This window comes from Macaca fascicularis, chromosome 4 (genome assembly GCF_037993035.2).
Source record: "Macaca fascicularis isolate 582-1 chromosome 4, T2T-MFA8v1.1".
Lineage (NCBI taxonomy): Eukaryota > Metazoa > Chordata > Mammalia > Primates > Cercopithecidae > Macaca > Macaca fascicularis.
This window is the reverse complement of record NC_088378.1, coordinates 40,074,238-40,101,641: the sequence shown is the minus strand read 5'-3', so window position 1 is coordinate 40,101,641 and position 27,404 is coordinate 40,074,238. Positions and strand designations below refer to the sequence as shown.

General features: G+C 39.0%; 1 protein-coding gene and 1 long non-coding RNA gene across 4 annotated transcripts in view; one reads left to right on the top strand and one right to left on the bottom strand.

Annotated features, from left to right (window-relative positions):
* The window catches only part of PDE7B (phosphodiesterase 7B), a 330,410-nt gene that overhangs the window by 139,203 nt on the left and 163,803 nt on the right, over positions 1 to 27,404 (bottom strand). The window contains exon 1 of one of the 3 annotated variants that reach the window (XM_005551916.5): positions 7,474 to 7,931. The exons of the other annotated variants lie outside the window; for them this stretch is intronic. Coding sequence (XP_005551973.1) covers positions 7,474 to 7,711 — 238 coding nt within the window. The 5' untranslated portion in view covers positions 7,712 to 7,931. Of the gene's footprint in view, positions 1 to 7,473; positions 7,932 to 27,404 lie in introns of those variants that run through there. 3 annotated transcript variants of the gene reach the window in all.
* LOC141410056 (uncharacterized) lies at positions 7,338 to 11,937 on the top strand. Its single transcript, XR_012433462.1, has 2 exons — positions 7,338 to 7,969; positions 10,707 to 11,937. It is a non-coding gene; the product is annotated as an uncharacterized lncRNA (long non-coding RNA).

Sequence of the window (27,404 nt, the reverse complement as noted above, 5' to 3'; positions counted from 1 at the left end):
CTTGTTGCTTGTCTTTATAGATTTATGTGAAATATGTGGGTGTCATCCAAAAAGATTTAGAGAAGGAAGCAAGAAAGAGAATCTTTCCTTAGCTTTGGCTTTAATTCGAGGTTAAGAAACACTAAAATTCTAATTATTACATGACATGTGCCTTATTACCCTTGGTTATTTAATTTTCCTTTTTGATACATTTATAGAAGATTTACATTCATTCCCATAATAGCTGTGATTTTATTTTACAATTTTCTGGCTCCCATACCTTTCAATTTCTACTACCACGTTCATGCAACTGCAACTCGGTCTCTCTTGAAATTTGTCCTTCTTTTCTCTCTAGTGATTTTATTTTTCTGTAGTAAGCTTGGCCCCTTGGACCCAAGGCCTTCCACAACTTTGTCAGCTTTGTCTTTGTCAGCCATGCCTTCCAACTGCGTACAAGGCTGACAAGTTTTCTCCTGTCACTCATGATGAGAACTGTGACCTACTCACTGGAGTACTCCCTCATAATTTATGTGACAGCCGATGAAGTAACAAAATGCTCAGGACAGTGGCTTGGTTTATAAGCTTTAAAATATATGTCATATGGACTTTTTAGGTAATAAGAAGTGCTTAGAAGAAGGGGTCTCTAATAATTTTGTAGTTCGAGGAAATTTAAGACAAGTTCAAAGACACAAAACTCATTTCTTGGGGTGGTCTTTTGACATTTTAGAGACTGAAGTCAATTCCAAAGAGAAATGTATGGAAAGGCAGAGAGGGGTAAACAGGAAAATGAAGTATGAAGTTCACACTCTGTGAATATCAAGACTACAGCATTGCATTAAATCACAAATGCCATGAGCTCTGCTTACTATTTCTAATATGATGAGATATACATATTATCAAGTGTACTAAAAATTAAAGAGTGGAAAAAATCAGATAGAAGACTGTACACAGTTTCAGTTACTTTTGTGAGTTAAAAAAAAAAAAAAACCTGAAGCTTTCAGACTTTTCACAATAAAGCTACTAATTTTTTCTTTTCTTTTTTTTTTTTTTTGGAATTGGTCTGATGCAAAAGTCAATGCTTTTCTGTCTAGTTGAAGCAACCTAGTTTAAATTTTTTTTTAAACAGGAAAGAAAAGAAAAAAGAAACTGTTTGCAGAGAACAAGCAGAGGGCTTAGGAATACCATCCTCCATTGAGCGCCAGCCCCTCAAAAGCTCATTTGTAGGGTTGGGTAAACACACACCTTCTGCACTCTATTTTTGAAATTATGTTCAGTAGTCTACAGACTGTTATCTGTAGAAGAAGCCGCTTTTGAAACTTCAGTTTATGTAAAGTGTTCCAAAATGCATGAACAGAGTAATTATTTTAAAAGTCTATAAATGCATGCATTTGCCGTAAAATTTTGTAATTATCAGTAAATTACAAGTTCTCTATATGAAGAGAGAATTGTCTCATATTAGTTTTGCACTTTTACCTTTTTTAATAGTTCTGAACTTCACTCTTGTGTATTCTTTTATTTTAAAAGCTATAATGACTAATCCTGATCTTCTGCTGGAATATGTTTAAATAGGATTCCATTAAAAACAAGAGCTAGAATTCATGTTTCTTGAGTAATCTGTCCCTAAAAAGATGTTCATTCATGCATCTGATGGCAATTTGTAAGCTGTTTTATTCCTTCTGATAATTTTATTTTTTTCACATATCAAAATGTATTGAGTGGCTGACATATGACAGATGTCAGGGAAAATACAAAGAAAATAGAATGTTCTCCAGACTCTCAAAGAGCTGGAATCTAGGAGCAGAGAAAGAAAATGTACACTAATTGTAACAAAATAAAGTGATTTACCTGTTAGGTAAATACAAAGAAAGTTCTGTGGAACTTCAGAAGAGAAAGGCATATTTTCCTTCAGTAATCTCAGGAGGGATTCATGAAGGGGCTAGCATATGAGTGGGATATTAAGGAATGGGAGAAATTAGGGACATGGAGCAAAGTCATTTTAAGCATTGAGAACAATGAGCAGAAAGCAAGTAGGAAGCTGTGGGAGATGTGTCTTGTCTGGGTGGAATATGAGTACTCAGAGGGCAATAATGACAATTAAGACTGGAAAAGTGAGCTAGTGCCAGATGGAGAACTTTGAATGCAAGAGGAAAGAATTTGGATTTTCTCTGTAGACATTAGAGAATTATTAAAGGATTTTCAAGAAGGGTTGAGACATATCTTGATTTTTCTTTTAACACTGTTGATCTAAATCACAGAATAGAATGACAATGGATAGAGAGAGTTGGAGGCTATTGCAAGATTATAGACAAAACTACATGAGGTTTGACCAAGGGCCATGCAACTGAACAGAGAAAAGATAATGAATGAGAGAAGTTGTTGAGAAAATAACACCAACACCAATAATTATGAAAGTTTACATTTACTGAGAGTGTGTTGGAACTTAGGTTCTATTCTAGGCATTTTTTCTTTTTTTTGCTATTATGTCATTTAATCCTGACAACAACCTTATGCAAAAGTGCTATTATTTATTCTCTTTTTATATAAGAAGAAACAGAGGCACCGAGAGGTGAAGTACCCACCCACAGTCACATACTTCAGTAATAGAGATGCAGAATTTAAAACTTTTAAAATCTCAACACTGCAGCCACACTCTGACACCCTTAGCCTCTCTTATGGACTTAGAACTAGTGGGAATTGGGGAGCTGGAGTTAGCAGTTTTGAACCTGGGTTTCTGTGATTCATGAAAATAAGTCAGGTGAAGGAGAAGGTTTAGTTCAAAGTGAGATGATGTACTCCAGCATTGACTCAATTTGCATTCACATTTAAAAGATGGATTAAATTATTAATGATTATTATCTAGCATCACTACGGAGTGAAAACAGGCTGCTAAAAGCAGTAGTTTTAGAAAAATGTTATGAATTAATACTTATCTACCATTGAGACTAATCGATTTCTTTGCTCAAAGCAATTTGTCCTGCTTTGAATGAAATCATTAGAACTAATGAGTATTTGAAAGTATGTATAAATTTGTACAAGTGTTTTTGAATTTTATCAGTTTTACAGCCAGTAGTTTGAGTTGACGGGTTTAAACTAACAAGTGCTTGTTTTCACACTGTAGTTGTAGACAGACCTCTGATTCATAAATCCATAATTGTTCTTTTATTAAGCTTTTGATTCATCTCTGAGTCCCTGGTGCCTACTACAGTGCCTGGCATACACTAAGCATCCCATAAATGTTTCTTGATTATAATGATCGAAATGTTCATTCTTCAACATATTTGATTTATATCATGCTTGATACTTGAGGCATTTTGAAATAGTAGTTTAAATGTTAATTTGAATTGTAGAGTACTGGAATCAGAGAACGGTTTTGGAGATTTTCTTCTCTGAAATTGTTTGATATTCAGGCCTGAGCATAAAGCAAATTTCTGATTTTGTATTCTCCTTGAAAGGCAGGAGACATTACAATGGCTATGGGGAAAATGAGTTTCTTTCTTTGAGGGATTTGTGTGTATTTATATTTTCATAGAACCAAAGTTTATTGAAATGGGAACAAGCTTGATAAATAAGTAAACTATAATGCAAAATTTAGATCAGAGACACCGAAATGAAAGGTAAGTTTCACAGTTGCAGAGTTTACAGTTATTTGGTTGAATTCCAAAATCAAATTATTTATTCAACTAAGAACAAGTCCTGCTAAGGGATATCTAGTCTTAAACAGGTTGCTGACTAGAATTCTAATTAGCATCTTTGTCCTCACAGCATCTGAGAAGCCACTTATTTTCTATCCTTGTCCCTCTCCCCACTCCCCACATGGGTGCATGCTCTCACTGCAATGGTATAAGCTGACTTTCTATTGATAATAGTTGGGGATCTTTCCCTGGATATTTGCAGTATTTGAAGCTTGGATCTAAGACTAAAGCCCACAGAGTAAGTGGAAAATGTATATGAGACACAATCCTTTGATTTGTTCTGCATGGTAACACTGTTTTTCTGGTTTGGCCAAGGTTTATATCACATCATGAGTTCTCATTTTGCCCCATCTACATAAAATCAATAAAGCCATGTCTTGATTTAAATTTAAATTTCTATTACCCAGCATGTACCCTGACCACATGAGTTTTGTGGACCAGAGTTGGGCAATTGAAATGCTGGTCTGGTTCTGATACAGTTTCAATGTGTGACCCTGGATGCCTTATTGAGTCTCTCTGAACCATTTACCTCACCTCCAAATACAGGGGTTAACTAGACAATTAGATAATCCTTTGTTTGCTTCATATAGGGAAAAAGATATGAGAATTAAGGCAATTACATAATTGGGTACCGTTCAAAGAACAGAATTGACACTTGGACCTCAAGCATGCTGATAACTTCCAGAGCCCCTCGCTAGGGTTAACAGTGCCTTGGCCAATGCCCAGCTTTAGGGGCACTCTCAGATGCATGGACCCTAACATGTGAAGGTGACAAGCTCCTCTTCCTTCCTTCTATCATCTCCCATTCCCTCCTACAGTCTATTGCTTTGGACAGCCACCTGACAGTCTGCAGAGCATGCGAGTCTGAAGATGGCGGAAGGTGTTTCTATGTATCACCGTCTCTCCGGCACTCCCCCACGCTCTCCAGGGGACTATTCTTTCCATTCCATACTCCCAATTGAGCATATTTCACCTTAAAATCTCTCATGAGCACATATTTATGTTCCCATATTTTTTTTATTCTCTCCTCTTATTACCTTAGCCAAATCTCAAAACATTTTTCTACTTCACTTGTGAGAAACAAAGTTCCAGTCTTGTTGAAGAAGTGTGCATAAAAATAATGATGTCCTTTGCTAAGGAAAAGAAACACTGGGACTTTTAAGGTTCCATTAAACACATTAAGAACCAGTAACCCTCATCTTTAAAGTCCTCTAAAGTAACTGTTGGTTTGATTCAGAATTTCTGCAATTTCATGGTTTAAAAAATTTTAAATCAATTCGTTATCATAAGCAGTCAAAATATACACAGAATGTTATAACATTTAATTTTCCTGTTTTTAGTTACTAGCACAGCAAAAATATTGTGGGCTATAAATGTAAAATGTTAAATAACTACAGGTAAAGAAAGCAAAGAGGAGGGAATAGATAACCACTGGGGGAGATGGGAGGCCGCTGGAGATCAGGAAAGGCATTAAAGAGAGAGATGCTTGACCTGGGCTTTGTTGTTTGAATAGAAAATTTTCAGTTGACTGAGCCAAAGAAAAAACATTTCAAGCATAAAGCAAGGCTCACTTGATGCGTAGCCAGTTGCTTAAAAGGATTGTGAAAGTATAAACTGAGGAGACTGAGGCAAGGATGAAATGAGACAGAGAGAGAGAGAGAGAGAAGAGAGAGAGCACACTATGTGTCTTGGTGTTTTTTGAAGAGCTTTCTATCATAAACCTCTGCCTCTGTGCATGAACTGAAAACAGCTTAAATCACCACTTTCTAAAAACAAACAAAAAAAATGCCAGAAGTTTTGAAATAGTCTTTAAGTGTTCCTGAGGGCCCCATTATTGTGCTGCTGTGGTGAAAATGGTGCAGCTGAAGACACTTGATGCTCGGAGCAAATGCAGCATCAGGGATAGGATGAGTGAGGAAGAAGGTAAGAGACAGTTTGGAAAGTGAAGCGACTCATCTTTGGAGTTGCATCCTGTGACCTTCTACCGCATAGACAGATGATGATGATAAGGTTTCATGACCATTCCAGTAGGGATGAGCCCTCATCTCCCTGAGAGTGAGCAGGCGCAGGAGGAAGGACAGGAGGCAAACACACATCCTTTGGAAAGGTGTTATAGAGCCTGTCTCCACGCAGGCAGGCAACCTTGACAGCAGACCAGGGTGCAGCTCCCCTGGGAATCCAAGTGGCTTCAGAGACAGTTTCCACTGAAGGTGAGGCAGTGGTAGAGAGGTATAGTAAGACTCAACAAGCCCTGCTTTGTGATGTCCAGAAAAATGTGTATTTTAAATAGTAAGAAGCTACAGGAGTTCTACTTTTTCTCCAGAGTGCTTTTTCAGGAATTAGATGCTCATTAATATAGAATATAAGTAATAACGTACACCTATCTCCACAGACATGCTAACAATTGTTGAATTAGATAGTTTTATCAAAGGGCACAGTTTGAAATATGAATTTTAATCATTTAATTGACTAAAACAAACCTAAAGTGCTAAGAGTTGAAGTGTCAGAGTAAAATTTTCTGCCCAGGTGGGTTTTTCCATTTTTCTTGCCCTACTCACATGCAATACTGGTTTAGTGTTACCTCATTTCTTCTGACCAAGACCCATCTCCCTGGGCATCCTTCTCCCAATTGCCACATAAACCTCAGTTTTATTGGTTTCCTTCACTTTCCTGTGTACCCAAGGACTCATTGTTTACTGGAGGCCAACCCTGTTTTTTTCTCCCTTTTAAGTCTTTCCTTTTCCCAGAGTATTAACTTCTTAATAATATTCTTTATAAAGTCACAACTTAAAAAAAAGTTCCTGGCATAAATAATTAAAATCAAAACTAGCCAGATTTTTATTTCCTACTCTGTTTCCATGAGAAAGGGAGAGGTAATTTTTGGTGTATCTTTTCCATCTACCCCATCCCTCACCGCCAATGGCACGCCAGGATTCCACTGCACCGGGCTAGCCAAGACTTCAGATGCATAAACACACACTCATGTTCTTTCTTCTGAAGTGAACCCACCACTTTCCAAATATCTAGCAACATACTCCTCAAAGAAAGAGAGTGCCCTGTAGTCAGCTGTGGCTTTCTTAGTTTACAAAGCCCCTTGGGATCCTTCCCAGGCATGCTGGGAGTCTTGGTGGTGGCTGCATCCACTGTCAGAAACACAGTGAAGTTCTCCACAACCGTCCCAAACACAGCACATTCTTATGACATGACAAAGTGTGAGTGAGTTGATATCAATAAAGGTGTTTATATTACTGACATTTGTCAAAGGGGAAACCAAGTCAAGAAAGTTTACCAACTTGCCCAGGACATAAAAAGCTTGCATGCCAAACTCAGTGCTGGGAACATAATACATGCTGTAAATGGCATAGCTAAAAATTGGAAAATGTATTTTACTTTATATAAAAAATGATAAAAAGCAACCTGAGGAGAATATTCTTTTAGGGATATCTCTAACTTGTTGACAAGAAATGTTAGAGTCAGGATGGCCATTAAACAGCATCCAATTCCACCCCCTCCTTGGTGGGGACTGAAACTCAGGAAATTTGACTTGTGCAAGCCCACAGGGCAAGCGTATGTCAAGCTGAGTCCGGGACCCAGGTTTCTTGATTTCCAGTCAAATGCTCCTCCTACTAAATCACTCTTAATTTCAAGATGCATTTCTATCAGAGCAGATATTTGGAAGTCACAGCCCTCGGACCCTATGCTACACAGTTCATCTTCCTCCTTATGGCTTGGACTCTCCAAAGAAGGGGAGTTAGTTATCAGACTTGGTCCTGTGACCTGTTACACCCCATGGTCAATTTACCTGGAAAGCTGCGGAGAGCATCTTCATTTTCCAGAATGCCTCTCTGTTTGGTCGCCTGCAGCTCACTTTTGGATTTCCAAACCAGCTTTACCATCCTGATCATCTCTGGCAAGTCCCAGGGCAGCGGCCCCTGCTGGCACCCCGGCCGGCTTCCCGGGGAGGAGGGCAGCACACCTTCTGGGCCTGTCCACCTCCTGCCTAGCTCTGCTGGGTGGAAATAGCGCTCTAGCACAGGCATTCTGTCTTGTGCCCCAGAAGAGGAGGCAGTGGTGCTGCTGCTGCTGCTGTTGCTGCTGCTGCTGCTGCTGCTGCTGCTGCTGCTGCTGCTGCTACCACAGGGGAAATTCTTCCCAGGCAGGGAAAGGCGAACCTCCGTAAGATCCTTTCCAGCTTCGGAAAGACAAGACTCCTCCAGCCTGGCACAGCCTCCCTGTCTCCTCAGGCCCTCCACAAACACTGCCGACGAGAGCGATTCACTTCCCTAGGTTTCTCACTGGTGAGAAACTGTTACTGTACTCCTTCCTTAGAGATAGAATGCATTTTTTTTCCCCTCCTCTCTCTGGCACTGAGTTCACAGCACTTAATTAATCCCAGGCTACAGCTGGAACGACAGCAGGGAGGAAAAAAAAAAAAAGCCATCGACGTTCTAGCATTTGCTTTTCCTCTTCTTTCTTCTGATTTATTTGTTCTCAATTCTCTTTTGGTGCTTGTCAAAGTTTGTCGACTCTTAGCTCTTTGTTGGCTTAGCTCTTAAGGACTTCAGGCAAAGAAGTGGGGCTTCCCCTTTGCTAACCTCACAGAGGGGTTCCCCCCTTGCCGGAGGCCAGTTATCTGGAGGTGTCAGGTGAGTAGTCACCCCTGTGGTGCAGACTCAGGCCCTGCAAGCCCCCAGGAGATCTCCAAAAAAACAGAAGCTGAGCGTCTGCAGAACCAATCTGCGGCTGCTTCTCCCTGGAGGGCCTGATGGGGGTTGGGGGGCACGTTGCCCAGTCACTGAGACCAGTGCTGGGATGGGCTGGGTTGATCCTCAGTGCCTCAGTTTGATCACTCTCGCTCTTTCTCCACATCCCTCCCCCTTGTGTCATTTGGTTCTCAGCAAACCTAACTGGGTTATGACCTACTGGTCAAATCCCTTCATAACCTCAGCTGCCCTTCAGCTGGAAGGGAAATAACACTGAATCACATTCCACAGTTAACTCCGAAAGATGAGAATTCGGGAAGCATCAAGATCCTCATGCAAACGGGCAGTGGCCTGCATAGCCTGGACATGTGGCTCAGGACCGTTCAAAACCCATTTTCAAAGGAACAATCATTTTAAAGGATGTTCACAGGGGACATAAATGGCAGTGAAAGAAAGAAAAGAATGTTAACGATTCACCTTCTGGAGGGAGAGCACTTCTGACTTATTATGTGGGCCACTGACTACTGTGTCCCCGACCTGAGAGTGGTTGAATTGAGGGCAACCTCAACCGTGGGCCATGCCTCTTGTTCTTAGTCTCAGAGATGGAGGCGCTAACCCTGAAAGTAAGAACCAATTCAACAAAAGGCAATGCCCCCTGTAGCTTATGTGAAAGGCCTTGGACAGAAACAAAAGTGGGGTAGTATTGTATTTGGCACTTTTGCCAGCAAATTGGTTTGTAGGAACAATTTGAACTTGTACATTCAAGTGAATAGTCCCTGTTTTCTGGAAGAACATTGTAACAATCCCGTCTTCCTCTCCTCTTCATGTCTCCACATTGCAAAGTGCTTTATTTTGCTTGGCATGCCATTTTGCTGATGTATAATCTGTTGCTTCTGCTCTACATTCCTTTCAAGGCTGGTTTATCACACAATTATTTGATATTTCTTCATGGGAGAAAGGAGGAAACTTGGGGAAGAGGAGAAAGATTATTGTAGAGTGTGTTTTATTTTCATTGCTCCCACCTCTGTTTTTTTTTTTTTTTAAGTTGAAACCAGCAAAGACAACTGTAATTTTATTGTTGTTTTATTATTTCTCTAAATCCATGGTGAATAAGTTTAGTTTTCCATACTGGATCAGGTGAATTTTCTTTTTTCTGGATGGAAAAGTATACTGGCAAACCTAACTTTCCTTCCTAACAGGTGAAGAAGGGTCAAGAGGGTATAAAACAATAATAAAGACATTGAAGACACTGCTTTTGTTGAATTTCATTATTAAAATATTGATCTAGTGGCTCTTTCTATAACAACTAGATATTCATACAACACAATTAGGGCATAATCAGTGGTCTACTTCATTAGAAAGATGTGTTCTTCCTTATTTCCCTCTCTGATAAGAGATGAAAGGATTTAAGTATCAGTTCCACACTTCCACCACTTTGACAGCCTGTCCAGTCCTTATCTTACCCTTCCATCAGGCTGGGGGCATCAAGGCTCTCTAGGATTGAGATGATTTTGTTTAATAATCACATGTAGACTGTTTCACTTTATTATCATATTTCCTGAATAATGTCTTAAACTCACTCCTCAGTCACAAACTTCCTTGACATAACAACTGAAGAGTTTCCTAAGTGTTTGACTATTTTTATTTTTGTTCAGTTATTTTGCAATAGCACTTAGCATCAGGATATCCTGACCCTTGGAACAAAGGGGTTAAGAACAAAGAAAACAAATATATGATATAATATATCACATACACTAATGTACTAAGAACATAACACTTCATTGTTCATTTCTTCAAGAATGACTCTAAAAAAATTCCAAGGATATACATTTCCATTGTATCCTCTGTACTGTTTTACCTAGTTCCTTGTAAAAATATCTTACAGAAATTACAAAATGTTGGATCACTGAGCATGAATACTTCCTAGTGGAGATGAGTCAGGGCCAAGCAATCACCATTTCACATTTTCATTCCCAAGGAGGAATCTACTTCATTTGAAGGTTTGAAAATTGGAAATATTTGCACAATTTAAAAAAAAGTTCCCCCAATATGGGATTATTTTCATCTTGGAGTAGAAGGGCAAAAATACCACAAGAAAGGTTGTTCTCATGGTATTTCTGGCTCACATAGAAACAGGAAGTACAGGAAATCTTGCGAGAAAGCTTGGCTCGGAAATTTTTGGCTCAACTGCAGGTTCAAGAGATTGGGACAAACTGATGCGAGGCTAATGCTTGTTGGACTAAAACTCTCTACCATGTGAATTATCTGAAAGGTGCTTTTGTTACATTTTGTAGCTAGCATCTCATAGGCTGTGATCTCTTTTGTTTTTCAGATAGTTACTTTAGAAGAGCATGTCTGTAAACCTGTAATTTTCACTACTCAGTGGACATCATTCACCTTGATATGGTATCTGCAGACAGAAGTTTGGATCGCTGAGGGTGGGGTTGCTACGTGATCAAAGGAATCATGGAACAGAGAAGACCCACAGGTAACTTGTGAGGATTCTTACGCATGCTAATATCAGTAATTAATGGGCTGCAGACAGGACATTTTAAGATAGACTTTCAAAATAACCAAGTTCTTTCTCAGGCCTTGTGAATCAACCCAACATAATGAGAACTAACAGGCGAAACAGCTTGTTCCAATGGACAATGGACACCTAATTGTAGCAAAAAGACTTTGCTGTTCCTGGAAGTACTGCTACTTGTTGAGGGTGTGATGGCTTCAAGGTTACTTTGAGGAGTTGGGGTGCCGGCTGCGTGGGCCCTGAGGGCCCAGAGTCCCAGAGGGGCGGTCGAAGTGCACTCCAAGGCATCTGGAGGTGATGTTCTTACTGACAACGAGGAGGTGACTGGGTTGGAGAGGGATGTCATAATGGCTGCACAGAAGGGATGGACCCATACAATATACTACCCCCAAAGGCAGCTTCAGGTACCAAAGAGGACCTTAATTTAGCCCCCGTCCTTCACCAGCAGTGGGCAGCATCTGTGAAGAGAATAGAGCCATCATCTGGTTTTGGCTGGACAAAGGTGAGGCCCGGTGATGTCCTGACTGTGGCAACTATTACAAGCTGCCTCACCAGCTGGCCCGCTGAGCCCCTGCACTAAGTTACTCCAAATGTGCTATAAAGTTTCTTCTTTTTGATAAAAACTAGCCATTGCATTGGCTCCTTCTTCCAAAAACTAAAAATAAAAAGACTTTGCACTGTGGTTGGAGCTATAAAAGAATTGATAACCCCAATACTAAAGTATACAACCAAGAAAAGTGTCAAAAATATAGTTGATTTAGAATGTGGACTTTGAAGAATTTTTGGTGTTCTGAGGGCTATGTAAAAGTCTTGTAGACTATGGGTGCTCTAGTCACTAGGCAGATAAGCATTTATTATACATGATTTGTAAAATAAGGCATTTATAATGTTAAGTATTTCTAACAATTCTAGAGAATGTACCTTTTTTAAAAAATGGAAACTTAGAAACATGTATCCCTTGTCATTTTCTTTCACTTTCAGTCTATTAATAGATTCTTACAAAACAAAAAGTTTAATAAAAATCTTCTCACTCAGATATTTTGGAATTGTTTTATACTCTTATTGACCCTCATCTGTGGCCTATCTTTTAGAAAAAAAATGCAAACTATGGAGGGAGTTTATTTATTTTGTCCTGAACTTTCCTCTCCATCAGTTCAAGCATGGATGTGTAAACACACACACACACACACACACACACACACACACACACACACACACACACACACACACGACCAGTCTGCTTTTACAAATGCAATTCAAAAAAAAATTCAAAATGAGCAGGGAAGGAAAAACAGGTCTTTCAACTTGGTTCTATACAGTCTAAGTAGAAGAAGTGCAAAGAATTTAGGAGACCTAGAAATGTATAACTCTGGCCTTAGCTAATCTCAAGAAATAATGCCAGCAAGTAGGAAAAACGACTTAGTCTACAGACCGACCCTAGAAGGCAGCACATATTTCCATTGTCATAGGGGAAAGGGGGAAAGCATGTGGGGCGAGATGAGGAAAGACAGGTGGGGTGAAGTAGGAGGGGTGTCTCAACCATACCCAATCATTCTCTTGTTCGCTCTGCAAATGAATATTAACTGCCAGAGAAACAGCAGAAGGGAAAACCTTCTGTGCTAGCCTTTGGGTCCTTTTTCAGGTACTGGGGACCTGCCTGGCCTCTTTTGCCTTAATTCTGGTTTTCAGTGTGAGTGACCTCTGCCTCTTTACTTATTCATTTATTTTTGTACGTTTTAAGAGAGAAACTAGGATTTCAGCTAACATCACACTCTATCCTGGCTGTTAAAGATCTTAACTAATGCTAATGCTAAGTTTACTGTCTCTGTGAATTTCCCAACAAAAATGGGCCTAGTCAGACAAAGGTTGAGAACAACATGGAAGGAAGACTTGATTTTCTCTACTCAGCTCCTGCCTGCTGATGAATACAGCCTCCTATTCTGTCCCACTACTGAACATCTGATACTTTGGTGTGTGCCCCTGGCACCCTCTGACTATAGCCTTTCTAGGATTTCAGGACTTATTTCTGATTGTGAAAGATCATAGTGGTGGTAGAGTACACTTTTCAGAATTTCACATTCGAGCGTGTCAACTTCTTAGAAAACAGCTACAACAAGGAAATCTCTAAAGTAACTCTCTGAGACTACTTACCTGAGAGTTACAAAAACTGGGTTTTGATCTATACTCACCACTGAGCTTTGCCCCAAATTTGGGGCCTTATCTATAAATGGGCATGATGGCAATAAACATTTTATCCATCACACTGGGATCCTGAAAGGATTAAATAAGACTAGAATGTCAGTTATTTTTAAACTGTAATGTGCTATAAAAATTTAATATTGTTATTTTTAAGCTATATGATATCGTAGTTGACAAGTTCATTAAACACAAATTTTGGCTATCCTTTCCGGGGATCTGTTAGAAAGCTGGAAAGTCAAGCCCTTCTACCCTTGAAGTAGGTCTTACTTCGGAAATTTGGGTTCCCCAGTGAGAATGCAGGTGTAAAGGAAATCAAAAGCAGGGCTGTTGGATAAAGGGTATTGGGGAGTGACCTGTGGCAGAAGACAGTAAGAGACTTGATGGTAGCAAGGTCTTTAAGGTAGGCCTGGTGAAAATATGAATGAGAATAGACAGATACAGAACAATGTATGTGACTCATAAGATAAATATTCTTTGTAAGTGCATTTTGGAGTGATGAAAGCCCAGGAATCATGTCTAGGGTCTCATCCTGCATGATCGTTACCATGTATTATGTAGTGCTCTAGTTAATGCTGTATAGGTTCTCTTAATAGGGAATTTTGTTTTTAGTCCAAAGTGACTAAACACAAAATGCGTTTGATGTTCATGAGCTGTGCAGCTTTGTGTCATATGCTGTGGTGGTGAACATGTGTCTTCAGGCCCCCTACTGGTCTCATTTCCCTAGACAAACTGATGAGGGCCTCAATGTTTTGTTTGGGGGCTTTATTTCTCAAACATTTTTGTAACTTCGATTGCTCCTAACTGATTTCTGTTTAATTTGTAAGTGTGCTTAAAAGAAATGTAGTGTGCAGAATCAAATGTGATATTTAAAAAGTGGCCTGTACAAAGTCTGAAATATGTTGATTTTTTTAAAAAAAATAAGTGAGATGCATAAATTTTGAAAGCTCTCAAGAATTCAACCAGCTTAAGAAGATCTCAAGGAGACTGGAGGAGAGATTATCCAAACATTCTCAAAAAACTGCTGGAAAATGCCTGAGTGAGGGTTCTTTTCTCTTAATCTAATAAAAATAAAGTAGGCCACTAATAAGATATAGAAAGATTTTTTATATAAATGAAATAACAAAAGGAAAGTGAGAAAATTATGAGGAATCAAGCCTTCTAACAAGATTCCTTTTTGTCCTTGACATTCATTTAGGTTCATATTTATGTAGTTCAAAGTTAATTTGGAAGAAGGAAATTTCAACTGCTCCATGTGTATTGCGTGTGATCCTGCTGCCTCTTCCACTTAATTTTTATTTCCCCTTTTTCACTTATTACCTCCTGGTAATTATGAATTACACAGAACAGCTATGCCAAATGGTATCTCCTAGAGGCTATTCTAGATCCAGGCTTCTTAAATATTAATGTGCATTTGAATAACCTGGAGATCCCATTAAAATGCAGATTTGTGATTCCAGAAGTCTGGCAGGGACCTGAGACTCTGCATTTCTAACAAGTCTCCTAGGGATGTCAAGGTTGTTGGTCATGATCACACTCTGAGTAGCAACGCTAGAGTATAACTATGTGGCAACAATTTTATGCCTGTTCCGTATTAGTTATTTATGAAAGAAAATGCAGCAATCATCCCAGTCTTTCCAGATACACCTATTAGGACTTCTAAAAACAGTCATGCTGGTGCAGGCCAAATACTCTCAATGGAAAGAAGCAACCAGAACTGCTATGTAAGAACAAGTGCTGTATCCAGGGACATTGAACCACAGCTTGTCAATTTTGTTTTTTTCTTTTTTTCCCCTTATGGGTTAACTTTAAAGATAAGGTTGACTATCAACTATAAGCCCATGCAATAAATATATGCAATGGAATCTTAAATAATTTCATAAACAAATACTATTTTTGACAGTCTTTTCTCATCAAATGTCAAGTGCAATTTAGTTAGGCCAGTTTCTCCATGACTCCTTCTTTCTAGCATTTTGTTGCACCCCTCCCGCTATTTTCAGAATGGTTGGAATACAGGCAACGCTCTGAGTCTTTGATCTCCATCATCAGGGATACTTTCAGCAAGACCTGCTCTTTCATTTGGTTTATTAAAGATTTATGTAAAGTGGTCTTCCCATGAAGCCTGATAATCTTTCCCACTATGATATTCCAGGCATGAATGAATGGTGACCAGATGATTCCTCAAAGAAATAAAGATGGAAAAAAAAGGAAGCAGGCATTCATGGTGCTGTAGCCAGTGGCGAATGGTGCTGCTGATTCAGAGAAATCTACAGCAATGTCAGTCTCAGCGAAACACACACACACAACAAACACAACACAAAAGTTGAATCAAGTAAACTTTGCAATAGGCTGCATTCTTTAACAGGTATCACCTGGAATTCATACAGCTGTAGGCACGGTATTCGTGGGAAAACAATGCCAGAAGGAAGAGACATGTGAAATCAGCTGGAAGACCAGGGTAACTAAGAGCGTGGGTCTAGAACATTACCAGATTTATATGATTAAAAATTTGTACAGTTAACTAAACAAGAACGCTTAGAATAAATGAAAGCATCTGCTGGTAATTGGAAACACAGTTCACTGTATTATTTTTTCCATTGTCTTTCCTGATTCTTTCTGAGGCTAAGTGCTTTGCTATGGTTATGAACACCAATATTTCCTGATATATATAATCCAGGGGAGTAACTAAATAATGAGAAAGAGAAAGTTGGAAGATACTGTATTAAAAACTAGTATACAGAATGTTTTATTATTTCTGGTAATTTTATGAGTTTTTTCCCCTGGTAATGGCAGGAGAATTAAGAGTGAAAATTAAAGGGGTGGCCATTTAACATATAGTACGTAGACAACACATTCTTTGCATGGTACAGTACAGGGATTCCTACTGAACCCTTTTTGTTTGATATGCAGTGTTGCTAGAAGAATTATTGCACCACAATCAAGGAAAAAAAGCCCAGTACACTAGAACATTTTACAACTTTGACATGTGTATAAGATCTTTATTATCAAAAGATTTTCTAAGAATTTCACTCTGGTAATTTTTTTTCATCACACATTGAAATTTTAACCACATTTTTCTCCTTCTAGTTTGAAAATTACTTTAAAATGATTGCGTGTCTTTCTATTTATAGGATATGGATACTAACTGATCCTCCTCTATTTGCTTATTTGGACTTCGGGGTCTATCTAGTCTTTGTCCTCCATGATCTTCCTGGACCTATTTTGTGGTCTGCTGGTAAGATTTCTTGCATTCCGTGTTTTCTGAGACATCTTTGCATTTGACTTTAACATTCTTTTGTCCACTTAGGTGCAAGGTAAAATACACCCGTCTTTGACTTGCAGATGTTCATATACCTTGCTGATTTTATGTTTGCGTGTCTCAATTAGAATATCAAGGGTCAACTTCAAACCACAGATAACTGGGCTTTTAATAAATGCCTTTTAAATGCTGTTATTACTTTTTTTTCCTGCTTTCAAACTTTGAGGAGGCAATTGATGAGGCTACTATTGTGTTTTTCAAGTCTCTCATTGATCATTGAAAATTTCAGTTAAGCCTTATTTACCTTTAAAAGTTATGATATTCTGGATTGAACATAATTTATAATCATGTCATTTTCAAATATGTAACATGAAAAGTAATGGCAACATTAATACTAATTTGATGCAAAGAATAATTATTACCTATAAAAATAGTTCAAATCCCTTTCTTGGGCATTTGGCACTTTCAAAAATAGGCTCCCACTCACCTAGTCCTGTAAACACATTCAAACTTACATTGAATATGGAAAATTTCTGTGGAAGTCATATTGTTGCACAAACATGTCAGATGCATCTGACATGTATGGTAGGCCGAATAATGGCCTTCCACAGGTGCCCACATTCTAGTCCTCGGAACCTGTGAATATGTTAGGTTACACGGCAAAGGAGATTAGGGTAGAAGATGGAGTTAAGATTGCTAATCAGCCATCATTAAAATACAGAGAATATCTGGATTATCTGGACGAGACCAAAATAATCACAAGTGTCCTTAAATGTGGAAGAGGGAGGCAGAAGTGTCAGTGTCAGAGTGATATGTGAGAAAGAGTCAGCTGGTCATTGGTGACTCTGAAGATGGAAAGGGGCCTTGGACCAAGGAATGGGAGGAGACTCTCAAAGATAAAAAAGGCAGGAAAACAGATTATCCCTTAGAGCCTCCAGAAAGAAATACAGACCTGTAGACACCTTAACTTTAGCCCAGTGGAATCCATTTCATACTTCTGACCTCCAAAACTGTAAGATAATGAATTTGTGTTGTTTTAAGACTCTAAATGTGTAATGATTTGTTCTAACAGCAATAGGAAACGAATATATTATGTTATTGCTCACATGGTCCTTCTTCTTGGGAAAGATTTTTCTATTTGTCTAATCCAAATAAAATTCCATGTTTTTTCATGAAGTCTTTGTGCCCCACCTTAAAGTTGACTCTTCTATTTAAACAAAGCAGCACCTCTTATCCATTTTGGTTATCTGGGACGTAACTTCACTTACGTCACTACTTGCCTTTGATGCTCTGGCCCGTCTTTTAGTTTGGATTGCAGAGGCCATTGAACCATACTTTGTAACTTAAAATCTCACTGCTGCACCTTTCATTCATTCATTAATTCATTTAACATGCATTTATTGAGTGGTGAATTGTGTCTGCCCTATGCTAAGTGCTTGACATGCAAAAACATGCTCCCTTCCCTTAAAATTGTTTACAAGTTTGGTGGAGAGACAGACACATGTACAACTAACTATAAAGCACGGTGAACTATAGTGCTGTAATATAAATATGGATGCAATAGATCCAAATTAGTTTTTGTTATTAAAAATGACAGGTTGGGCGTGGTGGCTCACACTTGTAATCTCTGCACTTCGGGAGGCCGAGGCAGGTGGATCACCTGAGGTCAGGAGTTTAAGACCAGCCTGGAAAACATAGTGAAAACCCGTCTCTACTAAAAATGTAAAAATTAGCCAGGCAGGGTGGTGCATGCCTGCAGTCCCAGCTACTCGGGAGGCTGAGGCAGGAGAATCACTTGAACCTGGGAGGTGGAGGTTGCAGTGAGCCAAGATAGCACCACTATACTTCAGCCTGGGTGACAGAGCAAGACTCTGTCTCAAAATAAATAAATAAATATTTAAAAATGAGAACCAATTTTCTTCATTAATTCTTTATTAATGTCTTGACAACTAAAACACTGTCTTAGAAATTTCTACTTCACATTAAAAAAAAATAGAAATTATATGATATAGAGTTTGTTCATAGCCAGGAAAACATGGATGATTAATTATGTTTTTGCTGATTATTTTTTATTTTATTGAATTTTTAAAAGCTTAGCTCTAGTGATTGTCAGACTTAAAGAACATTCCTACTACTTTCCTCAGGTGAGTTGTTACTATGTTCCTAGCAAACTGGGAGCTTAAGAAAAGTGTTTTAATCAAGAAATGGGGAAAGGATTCCCTATTTAATAAATGGTGCTGGGAAAATTGGCTAGCCATAAGCAGAAAGCTGAAACTGGATCCTTTCCTTACTCCTTATACAAAAATTAATTCAAGATGGATTAGAGACTTAAATGTTAGACCTAATACCAGAAAAACCCTAGAAGAAAACCTAGGTAATACCATTCAGGACATAGGCATGGGCAAGGACTTCATGTCTAAAACACCAAAAGCAATGGCAACAAAAGCCAAAATTGACAAATGGGATCTAATTAAACTAAAGAGCTTCTGCACAGGAAAAGAAACTACCATCAGAGTGAACAGGCAACCTACAGAATGGGAGAAAATTTTTGCAATCTACTCATCTGACAAAGGGCTAATATCCAGAACCTACAAAGAACTCAAACAAATTTACGAGAAAAAAACAAACAACCCCATCAAAAAGTGGGCAAAGGATATGAACAGACATTTCTCAAAAGAAGACATTCATACAGCCAACAAACACATGAAAAAAATGCTCATCATCACTGGCCATCAGAGAAATGCAAATCAAAACCACAATGAGATACCATCTCACACCAGTTAGAATGGCAATCATTAAAAAGTCAGGAAACAACAAGTGCTGGAGAGGATGTGGAGAAATAGGAACACTTTTACACTGTTGGTGGGACTGTAAACTAGTTCAACCATTATGGAAAACAGTATGGCGATTCCTCAAGGATCTAGAACTAGAAGTACCATATGACCCAGCCATCCCATTACTGGGGATATACCCAAAGGATTATAAATCATGCTGCTATAAAGACACATGCACACATATGTTTATTGTGGCACTATTCACAATAGCAAAGACTTGGAATCAACCCAAATGTCCATCAGTGACAGACTGGATTAAGAAAATGTGGCACATATACACCATGGAATATTATGCAGCCATAAAAAAGGATGAGTTTGTGTCCTTTGTAGGGACATGGATGCAGCTGAAAACCATCATTCTCAGCAAACTATCGCAAGAACAGAAAACCAAACACTGCATGTTCATAGGTGGGAACTGAACAATGAGATCACTTGAACTCGGGAAGGGGAACATCACACACCGGGGCCTATCATGGGGAGGGGGGAGGGGGGAGGGATTGCATTGGGAGTTATACCTGATGTAAATGACGAGTTGATGGGTGCTGACGAGTTGATGGGTGCAGCACACCAACATGGCACATGTATACATATGTAACAAACCTGCACGTTATGCACATGTACCCTAGAACTTAAAGTATAATAATAATAAAAAAAAGAAAAGTGTTTTATTACAACAAAGCAAAGAAAAAGGAATCACATAATGTGAGAGTTTAAAGGGACTTCAGAGATAGACTATTTCCATTAGATCACATCTTAAGTCAGCTTGGGCTGCTATAACAAAGTGCCATAGACTGGATGACTTCAACAACAGAAGTTCATTTCTCACAGTTCCAGAGGCTGGGAAGTTTGAGACTGGGGAACCAGCATGGTCAGATTCTGGTGAGGGCCTTCTACCTGGTTACCAGGTGGTTGCCTTCCTGCTGTATCCTCACATGGTGGGGAGAGGGAGGGAAAGCAAGCTCTCTAGTGTCTCTTCCTATAAAGGTGCTAATCCAATTACAAAGCCTCCACCATTATATCCATATTACTTCCCATAGGTCCCACCTCCAAATACCATCACATTGGGAGTTAGGGTATCAACACATATGAATTTTGAAGGGACACATTCAGTCAATAGCAGATTATTTTCTAATTTTGCTAATAATGAAGCATGATAAAGAAAACAGAAGCTTTGGATTCCCACAGACCTGAGCCCAAGCACTTCCTTTGAATGCTTATGTACCAGATACAGCACTGAGCATTTCATATGCAATTCCTTATTGAATCTTGACAAGAATTCCCCAAAAGGTAGGGATTATCATGATCTCCTATGAAAGTAATTTGTTCAAGGTGCAGATACTATCAGGCTTTAGAAGGATGATAAGCATACCTTCTTAGCACTCTGCTATACTGCTGGTGCGGTTGGGATGTTGTATAAAGCAGTAGAAACTCTGCTTGATTTACAGCTTATCATCATATCTGGCTGCTAAACATTTAAGTCCGATGAATTGAAGAAAAATAAGAATAATTACAACACGCCAGCACCTTTTTCTATAACTGTTCTTCATGGTAGGATTACACCTTGTATTTCTCAAGCCAAAGTCACATCTTCACTACCACTAGGGTCATGACTGTGACCAGCAGGGTGGATTTTAGATCTCTGCCACAACCTTTATCCAAAAAGTGCTGAAAAAAGCCTTCATCTCTCAGCGTGACCAGAGAGGAAGAACATGTTGCACGTGGTTCACATGAACATTAAAAAAAATTAAATGAACATCTTATCTCCCTTCAGTAATGGGGTGGTTTCTTCAAATCAGATACTAAACCCCTAAAGTGACTTTATTTCTTAGGAAAAGGGGCTAGCAATGGAGGGTTATCAGAGTAGTCTTTACATTGTTAGGTAAACAAAATTGCAGCAGCAACTCTGCTGTCTCCGACCTCGATTCTTGGGTCTGAAGAACCAGAGAATGATGACGTGACATTGGTGAATGGAGCTCACAGATCTACCCAAGACACTGGACAGCTATTTCCCTTTTGGAGCCATTTAGCGAGGCTGCTTACAATATTACAGTGCCAGCTGCATCTGTGCTTTCTAAACAGCTTGGCCAGAAATGGAAAAGAAAAAAAAAAAAAAGAGCTTTAAATGTTTCCGAGTGTTGAGGAAATGACTTGGGTCACTTTCTGCATGGACAACAGAAATTCAAGTCTGGCCCCAGGCTGATTTCTGTCCTGGGGTGGTAGATGCAGTGATGAAGCTGAAGACAGACTTGTGTCTGGTGGATCAGACACCTTTTCTATTTCCACGTGGTAAACCTTGTTACCTAGTCATGTGTATTTATAGTTCTACTAGGGCAATGTAAACCTATAAATTCCACATCACCCTTATATAGCTCCTTCTTTTCAAAGGTGTTGTAGAATGATAGAAAGGCTAGGCTCCCGTGTGATATCCCTAAGGGAAGGAGAGTCTAAACCCTCAGGCAAATCATTCTGACATTTAGGATCTTCAACTACTTTTTGCATTCCTCGTTTCTGTCCCTAATAATAATTTATTAATAAGCCCATGTACTTATTTGAATAAGTATCTAATAGTAGATACTCTAAATCTTTGACCTACTAAACCTAGTTAAGTCCAATGATTCCATTTGTTTTTCCACACTTCTTAAACACATTATAATCAATGCATTTTATTTTATTTAGCATTTTACATGGAAATTTAGTATATTCTGTATTGCATTTTTATGATATTATAAGAGTGCAGGTATTCATTTCTTTGATATCTTCCTTAAAGCACCTCCCAAAGTGGTCTAAATCATAGTGCATGCTGAATTAGCACTATTGTTTCTGTGGTAAAAATATGGAGAGAGTTCTGTGTGGGATTGCCACAGCATTTTTGGGAAACCTCAAAAGGGATATTTGGTGTTGCAAAATCAAGTACTCTTTTTTGACCTAAACCATATTCTGGTTTTCTTGAAATTATTGAAGGGTTAGAACTTTTCCCCCATTAACATGGTTGGTAAAGTCACGTTTTCCCCCAAGAGCACAAACGTGCAAATAAAACAGATTGGTCATAGAAATCTGCTTGTGGTTTCAGAGATTTACCCAGTTGTTGCAACTTTCTTATCTTTAACCTGTTGGTCAAACCTCCCACTTCCAACCATCTTCAAGTTGGCATTTCTTGGGGGCTTTTTCTCTACAACCTTTGGAGGCAGAGTTTTTCAGAAACAAAATACAACAAAACAAAACTTCTTTTATTCTCGAATTGAACTAGCGTGTTGCATATTAAACTGAGTTCTTAGGACAACTGAGATGATGAAATGAGAGCATATTTGACAAGCATCTCTAACAAGGCCAGGCACAAAGTAGGCATTCTGTGAAATCCAATCACTAACATCACCTCCAAATTATCTGCTCTTTTTTCTGTAGAGCTGGCATTGGTAACCCCTTCAATCTTAGGTGCCATCAGTGGAACCAGCAGCCATGAGACGAGGGTGACAGATAAAGGGAAATGCATAGTAAAGGTAAAAAGAAAGGAAAAATAAAGGACATACGTTTGGTGGGAAGTGGTCAGGAGACGAAAGAAAAGGATGATAAAGATTACATAAAAACTAAAGAGGAAAAAAAAGTACAGATTTCTGCTAGCAATGATGCTAAAGGTGAATTTGAGCCCATGGAGGTGATCAGCTGCTGAGCCCTTTACCTCACTATTGATCTGCTGCCATTTCTTTTCCTCATGTTTCAACATTTAACATGTGTTTCAGTTCATCTGCAAAATTCTCCAGATCCATTTCTATAAACATGGATGAACATTATTTTTTTCTAGTGTGATCTAAATACATAGCCATCAACAGTGAATATCCAATTAGTTTCTCCCTAAATCTCTAGAAACCCATTATAACAGAATTATTCCCAGAGGACATTTTTTTTTTAAATGTCATCCTTTCCTAGATCTCTATTAGAAGAGGTGGTTACTGAATTATCAAGGGCTTTCTTGGTAAGGCATTGTCACCTGTAAGTCAGTCCTTAACGACATTGTACAAAGCCTGCTCCTGGTTGGCAAATAAATAATGCACTCTGGGAAGCTCCTTATCTTTTCGGGCCTTAAGAACATCATTTAGGGCACTAAAGTAGCGATTTTCTTTTTTTAGGTCTTTGGCCTAAAAAACTAAAGCAATTCCCGAAAGTCTTATACACATAGATATATCTATTTATATCTATATTGATATCTAAATCTGTATCTATCTATTTCTATAGCTATAGATATTTATTTTTTGCCATGAGGCTCCTATAATGAAGTTTCTTATAAGAGTGATGTCTGACTTGGACACTGAAAGAGACTGATAGTGTCAAAAACCAGCTTTCTTCCTCACTCTCAGAAAATCAGGATGGGGAAAGAAAGATGCTCTGCTCAAAGTGCAGAAGGGAGCCATCATTATGGGGCCACTCTGAATGGTCTGCTCCTCAGCCTCTCTGTTGAGGACTGAAGGAAGAATGTGACACAGTTCATGTGGTGTATGGGACTGGGAACAACTTCAGAGACTTGGTGGCCCTGTGCTACATGAAAGCTTTAGATAAAATGATCCAAGGTACTGGCTTCTGTTCAGGGTCCTGCCTGGTTAGTAAAGGCAAGATTCCAGTTTGAGGTTGTAGAATGTCTCTGGGCTTGTCAGACCTTCTCTGTGTCCTGCTCGTCCTGGGATCTTCTGCACTAAGAGATGGGCCTGGACTAAGAGTGACATTACTGCTATAACTATTAATCAGACCAGGTTATTCATTGGTGCAGTAAATAAATACTCATTTAAGGAATAAGGGACTGTGTACCCCTGAGTAGCCCCATGGGCATCTAAAAATACTTTGGGAAACAGCTGGGGTCTCACAGTGCCTGATGGAGACTCAGCCAGTGTAGAACTGCACTAACAAATAGATAATTGGGAAAAAGGATTTTATAGGCCCTTGGCAGAGGGGTAAAATGGAAGAGTGAGCTGATTTTTTTTTTTTTCTGAGACCCTTCTCTTTCCCTTTCTCCCCTTCTTCCTCTTTCTGGTTTCCATCTCTAATCTCTAAGACTTAATAGAAACATTGCTTTGTAGTTTCTCTCACCCTCTCAGCCAGTGCTTCCTGGTGGGGTAAGTGAATCTGATCCAGAAGGAGCTGAGTTCCCACCCTCCCAAGACCATGGGCTAACTCTGGAAGAAGGGATGCCATTTTGTGCACAGACACCAACAGCTGCTGTACAAAGCTCCTTGCCTGCACTTCTGGGGCAGGGCCAGCCTTCTGATAGCTGAAGGGCAATGGCTCCCACTTGCACAGTGAGTGTCACTGCAAACTGTCAGGACAGTGGGGACAAAAGGAATCATTCTGGCTCTTCAGGCACAAAGATGAGGAAAATCAATGGTGGAGCTTAAAGGAAGAAACTGTTGGGTGCAAAAGGTTACTACACATTAACATATCAGCCTCCACAGAAGCAATAATAAATAGGTGCCCCCAAATGGAAAAAAGAGGAGGTCCTTGACCCTAGATGACAAATCTTTATCAGGTGAATTCTGAGCACATTCATTTATTCTCCTTGCACTTGTGGATGTTAAAGGCAGGCAAATGAATTTAACATCATTAAGCATCCAACACTAAGCACCTTCTATGGGACAGTCATGGTCTAAGCATGTAACAAAGTTTTGAACAAGTCAGACTTCACATATTAGTGAGAATTAAGAAGTAATTCTTAATTGAAAAGTTGAAAAGCACACAAATACATTAACCAGAAAATTCTCAAACATAAATTTCATTAATTAATTGATTAATAAAATAGTGGCTAAGAAACTGTTTTAATTGTATGGTCAAGAGAGACCTCTTGAAGTAAGTGACGTTTGAGCTGAAAATTAAGGACAAGAAGAAGGCAGAGATTTGGGGGAAGAGGACTTGAGGCAGAAGCAGCAACCCATGGGAAGATCCAAAAGCAAGAACTAGCTTACTATGTCTAAAGACACAAAGAAGGCCAGTGACAAACAAAGGAGGGCAGTGACAGAGACTCAATGACCAAGGGAAAAGGTGGCATGAGATGAAATTCCAGACCAGACAATGCTGGGCTATGTAGATTAGAGAATGATCTTGGATGCCGTTCCAAGTGGGTTGACAAGCCATTACAAGGTTTTCAGAAGACGAGTGATGCAATCTAATATATAATAGTTTTCATAAGACCACACTGGTAGCTCTGTGGAGAAGAAATTGCATAGGAACAAGAATAGAGGCAGAAATTAATCAGGAGGCTAATACAATTCAAGAAAAGAAAAAATGATGTATTGGCTAGGGCGGTAGCTGTGAGACTGAAGGAAAAATAAATGGTTTCAGGATTTTTTTTTTTTTTTTTTGAGACAGAGTTTTGCTCTTGTCACCGAGGCTGGAGTGCAGTGGTGCAATCTCAGCTCACTGCAACCTCCGTCTCCTGGGTTCAAGCAATTCTCCAGCCTCAGCCTCCCAAGTAGCTGGGATTACAGGCATGTACCACCACACCCAGCCAATTTTGTATTTTTAGTAGAGATGGGGTCTCACCATGTTGGCCAGGCTGGTCTCGAACTCCTGACCTCAGATGATCCACCTGCCTCAGCCTTGCAAAGTGCTGGGATTACAGGCATGAGCCACTGCACCCAGCTAGGAAATATTTTGCAGGCAGGATTTTTAGAACAAATCCATGAATTGGCATGTGGAAGGAAAAAAAGCAGTGGTTCTAGTGTTATTTGCTGGGATGGTAAGAAATATACTTAGATATATTTAATCATGCATTTGATTGGATATTTTAAGTTTGGAATGATGAGATACCTAAGTTGATGTCAAGTAGGTAGTCTGAGTATAGAGTACAGGGGAAAAGTCAGTCCTTGGTTATGAATTTGGAAATTACTGACATATAGAAGGTACTTAAACATAAGAAAACAAAACATTGTGCCAGATTAATCTTATCTCATCCACCCTAAAACAACCCTTAGGAAACTAGGTACAGTAGGTGCCAAGGAGAATTAGATCAGAAAGACATAGCTCTTGTACTTGTAGGAACTATTAATAGAGGGAGAGGCAGGCCATAATACTATTGTTGTAATGCAATGGTAAAATGCATTATTACTATTGCACGATACTATTGTTAAAATGCATTATTACTATTGCACAATACTATTGTTATAATGCAATGGTAAAATGGAGGTAGGCATAAATATAAAGAAAGCTATGTTATAGAACAAGTACTTATGCCCGAAAGTGTCTGGGACAGCAGAGACAACAGGTGAGCTGAAAGATAATTATTTCACTGGAATAATTTTCTGTGAGTCCCTTGCTCTTAATATGGGTGCTTATTTAGAGACTATAGCAAACAGATGGAGTTTGTTGTAGAAGTGTTATATGGACAACAGGCAATTCAATCTTCAATGGCTTGTTTGATCTTGGGCAGTGCAATAATCGCTCTGGGACATGACATGCTCCTCTGTGAAAAGAGAGGCTTGAATTTGATCAGCAGGCTCCTGCCCCAGAGAGATGGTATGGTAAGAAAGAAGATCCATAAGAATATATTTTTCAATAAGAATATATTTTTCAATATATTAAAAGGCTATATTATCATGCATATTTCAATATATTACGTGATATATGCATATATAAATATTTATACATGTATATGTAGATACACACATATATAAAAAGGTTAGTAGAAATGAAATATTTAACTTTAATAAGATTATACAGATTGCCAAAAAAGTCAAATTCTTTAATTATATCAAGTCAGCTGGAAGGTGGAGCAAGATGGCGGAATGGGGCTCTCTAGTGATTGTCTCCCTCGTCCCCCAGAAACATCCATTTGAACAACTATCCACGCACAAAAATACCTTCACAAGAGCTAGGAAAACCAGGCATGAGTTCACAGTACCTGGTTATGGCACAATAAGAAGAGACACACTGAAGAGGGTAATTATATCAACTCAGCGAAGTGATACTGTTATGCCTTATTAAGCAGAATCTCTAATTGATTGTGGTGAATAAAGAGGAAAAACAAAATAATTACAGTTGACCCTTGAATAACATGGATTTGAACTGTGCAGGTCCACTTATAAGTAGATTTTCTTCTGTCTCTTCTTGCTACCCTGAGACAACAAGTTTCCCCCTTCCTCTTCCTCCCTCTCCTCAGCCTACTCAACTTGAAGACGACAAAGATGAAAACCTTTATGATGATCCACTTCCACTGAATGTATAGTAAATATATTT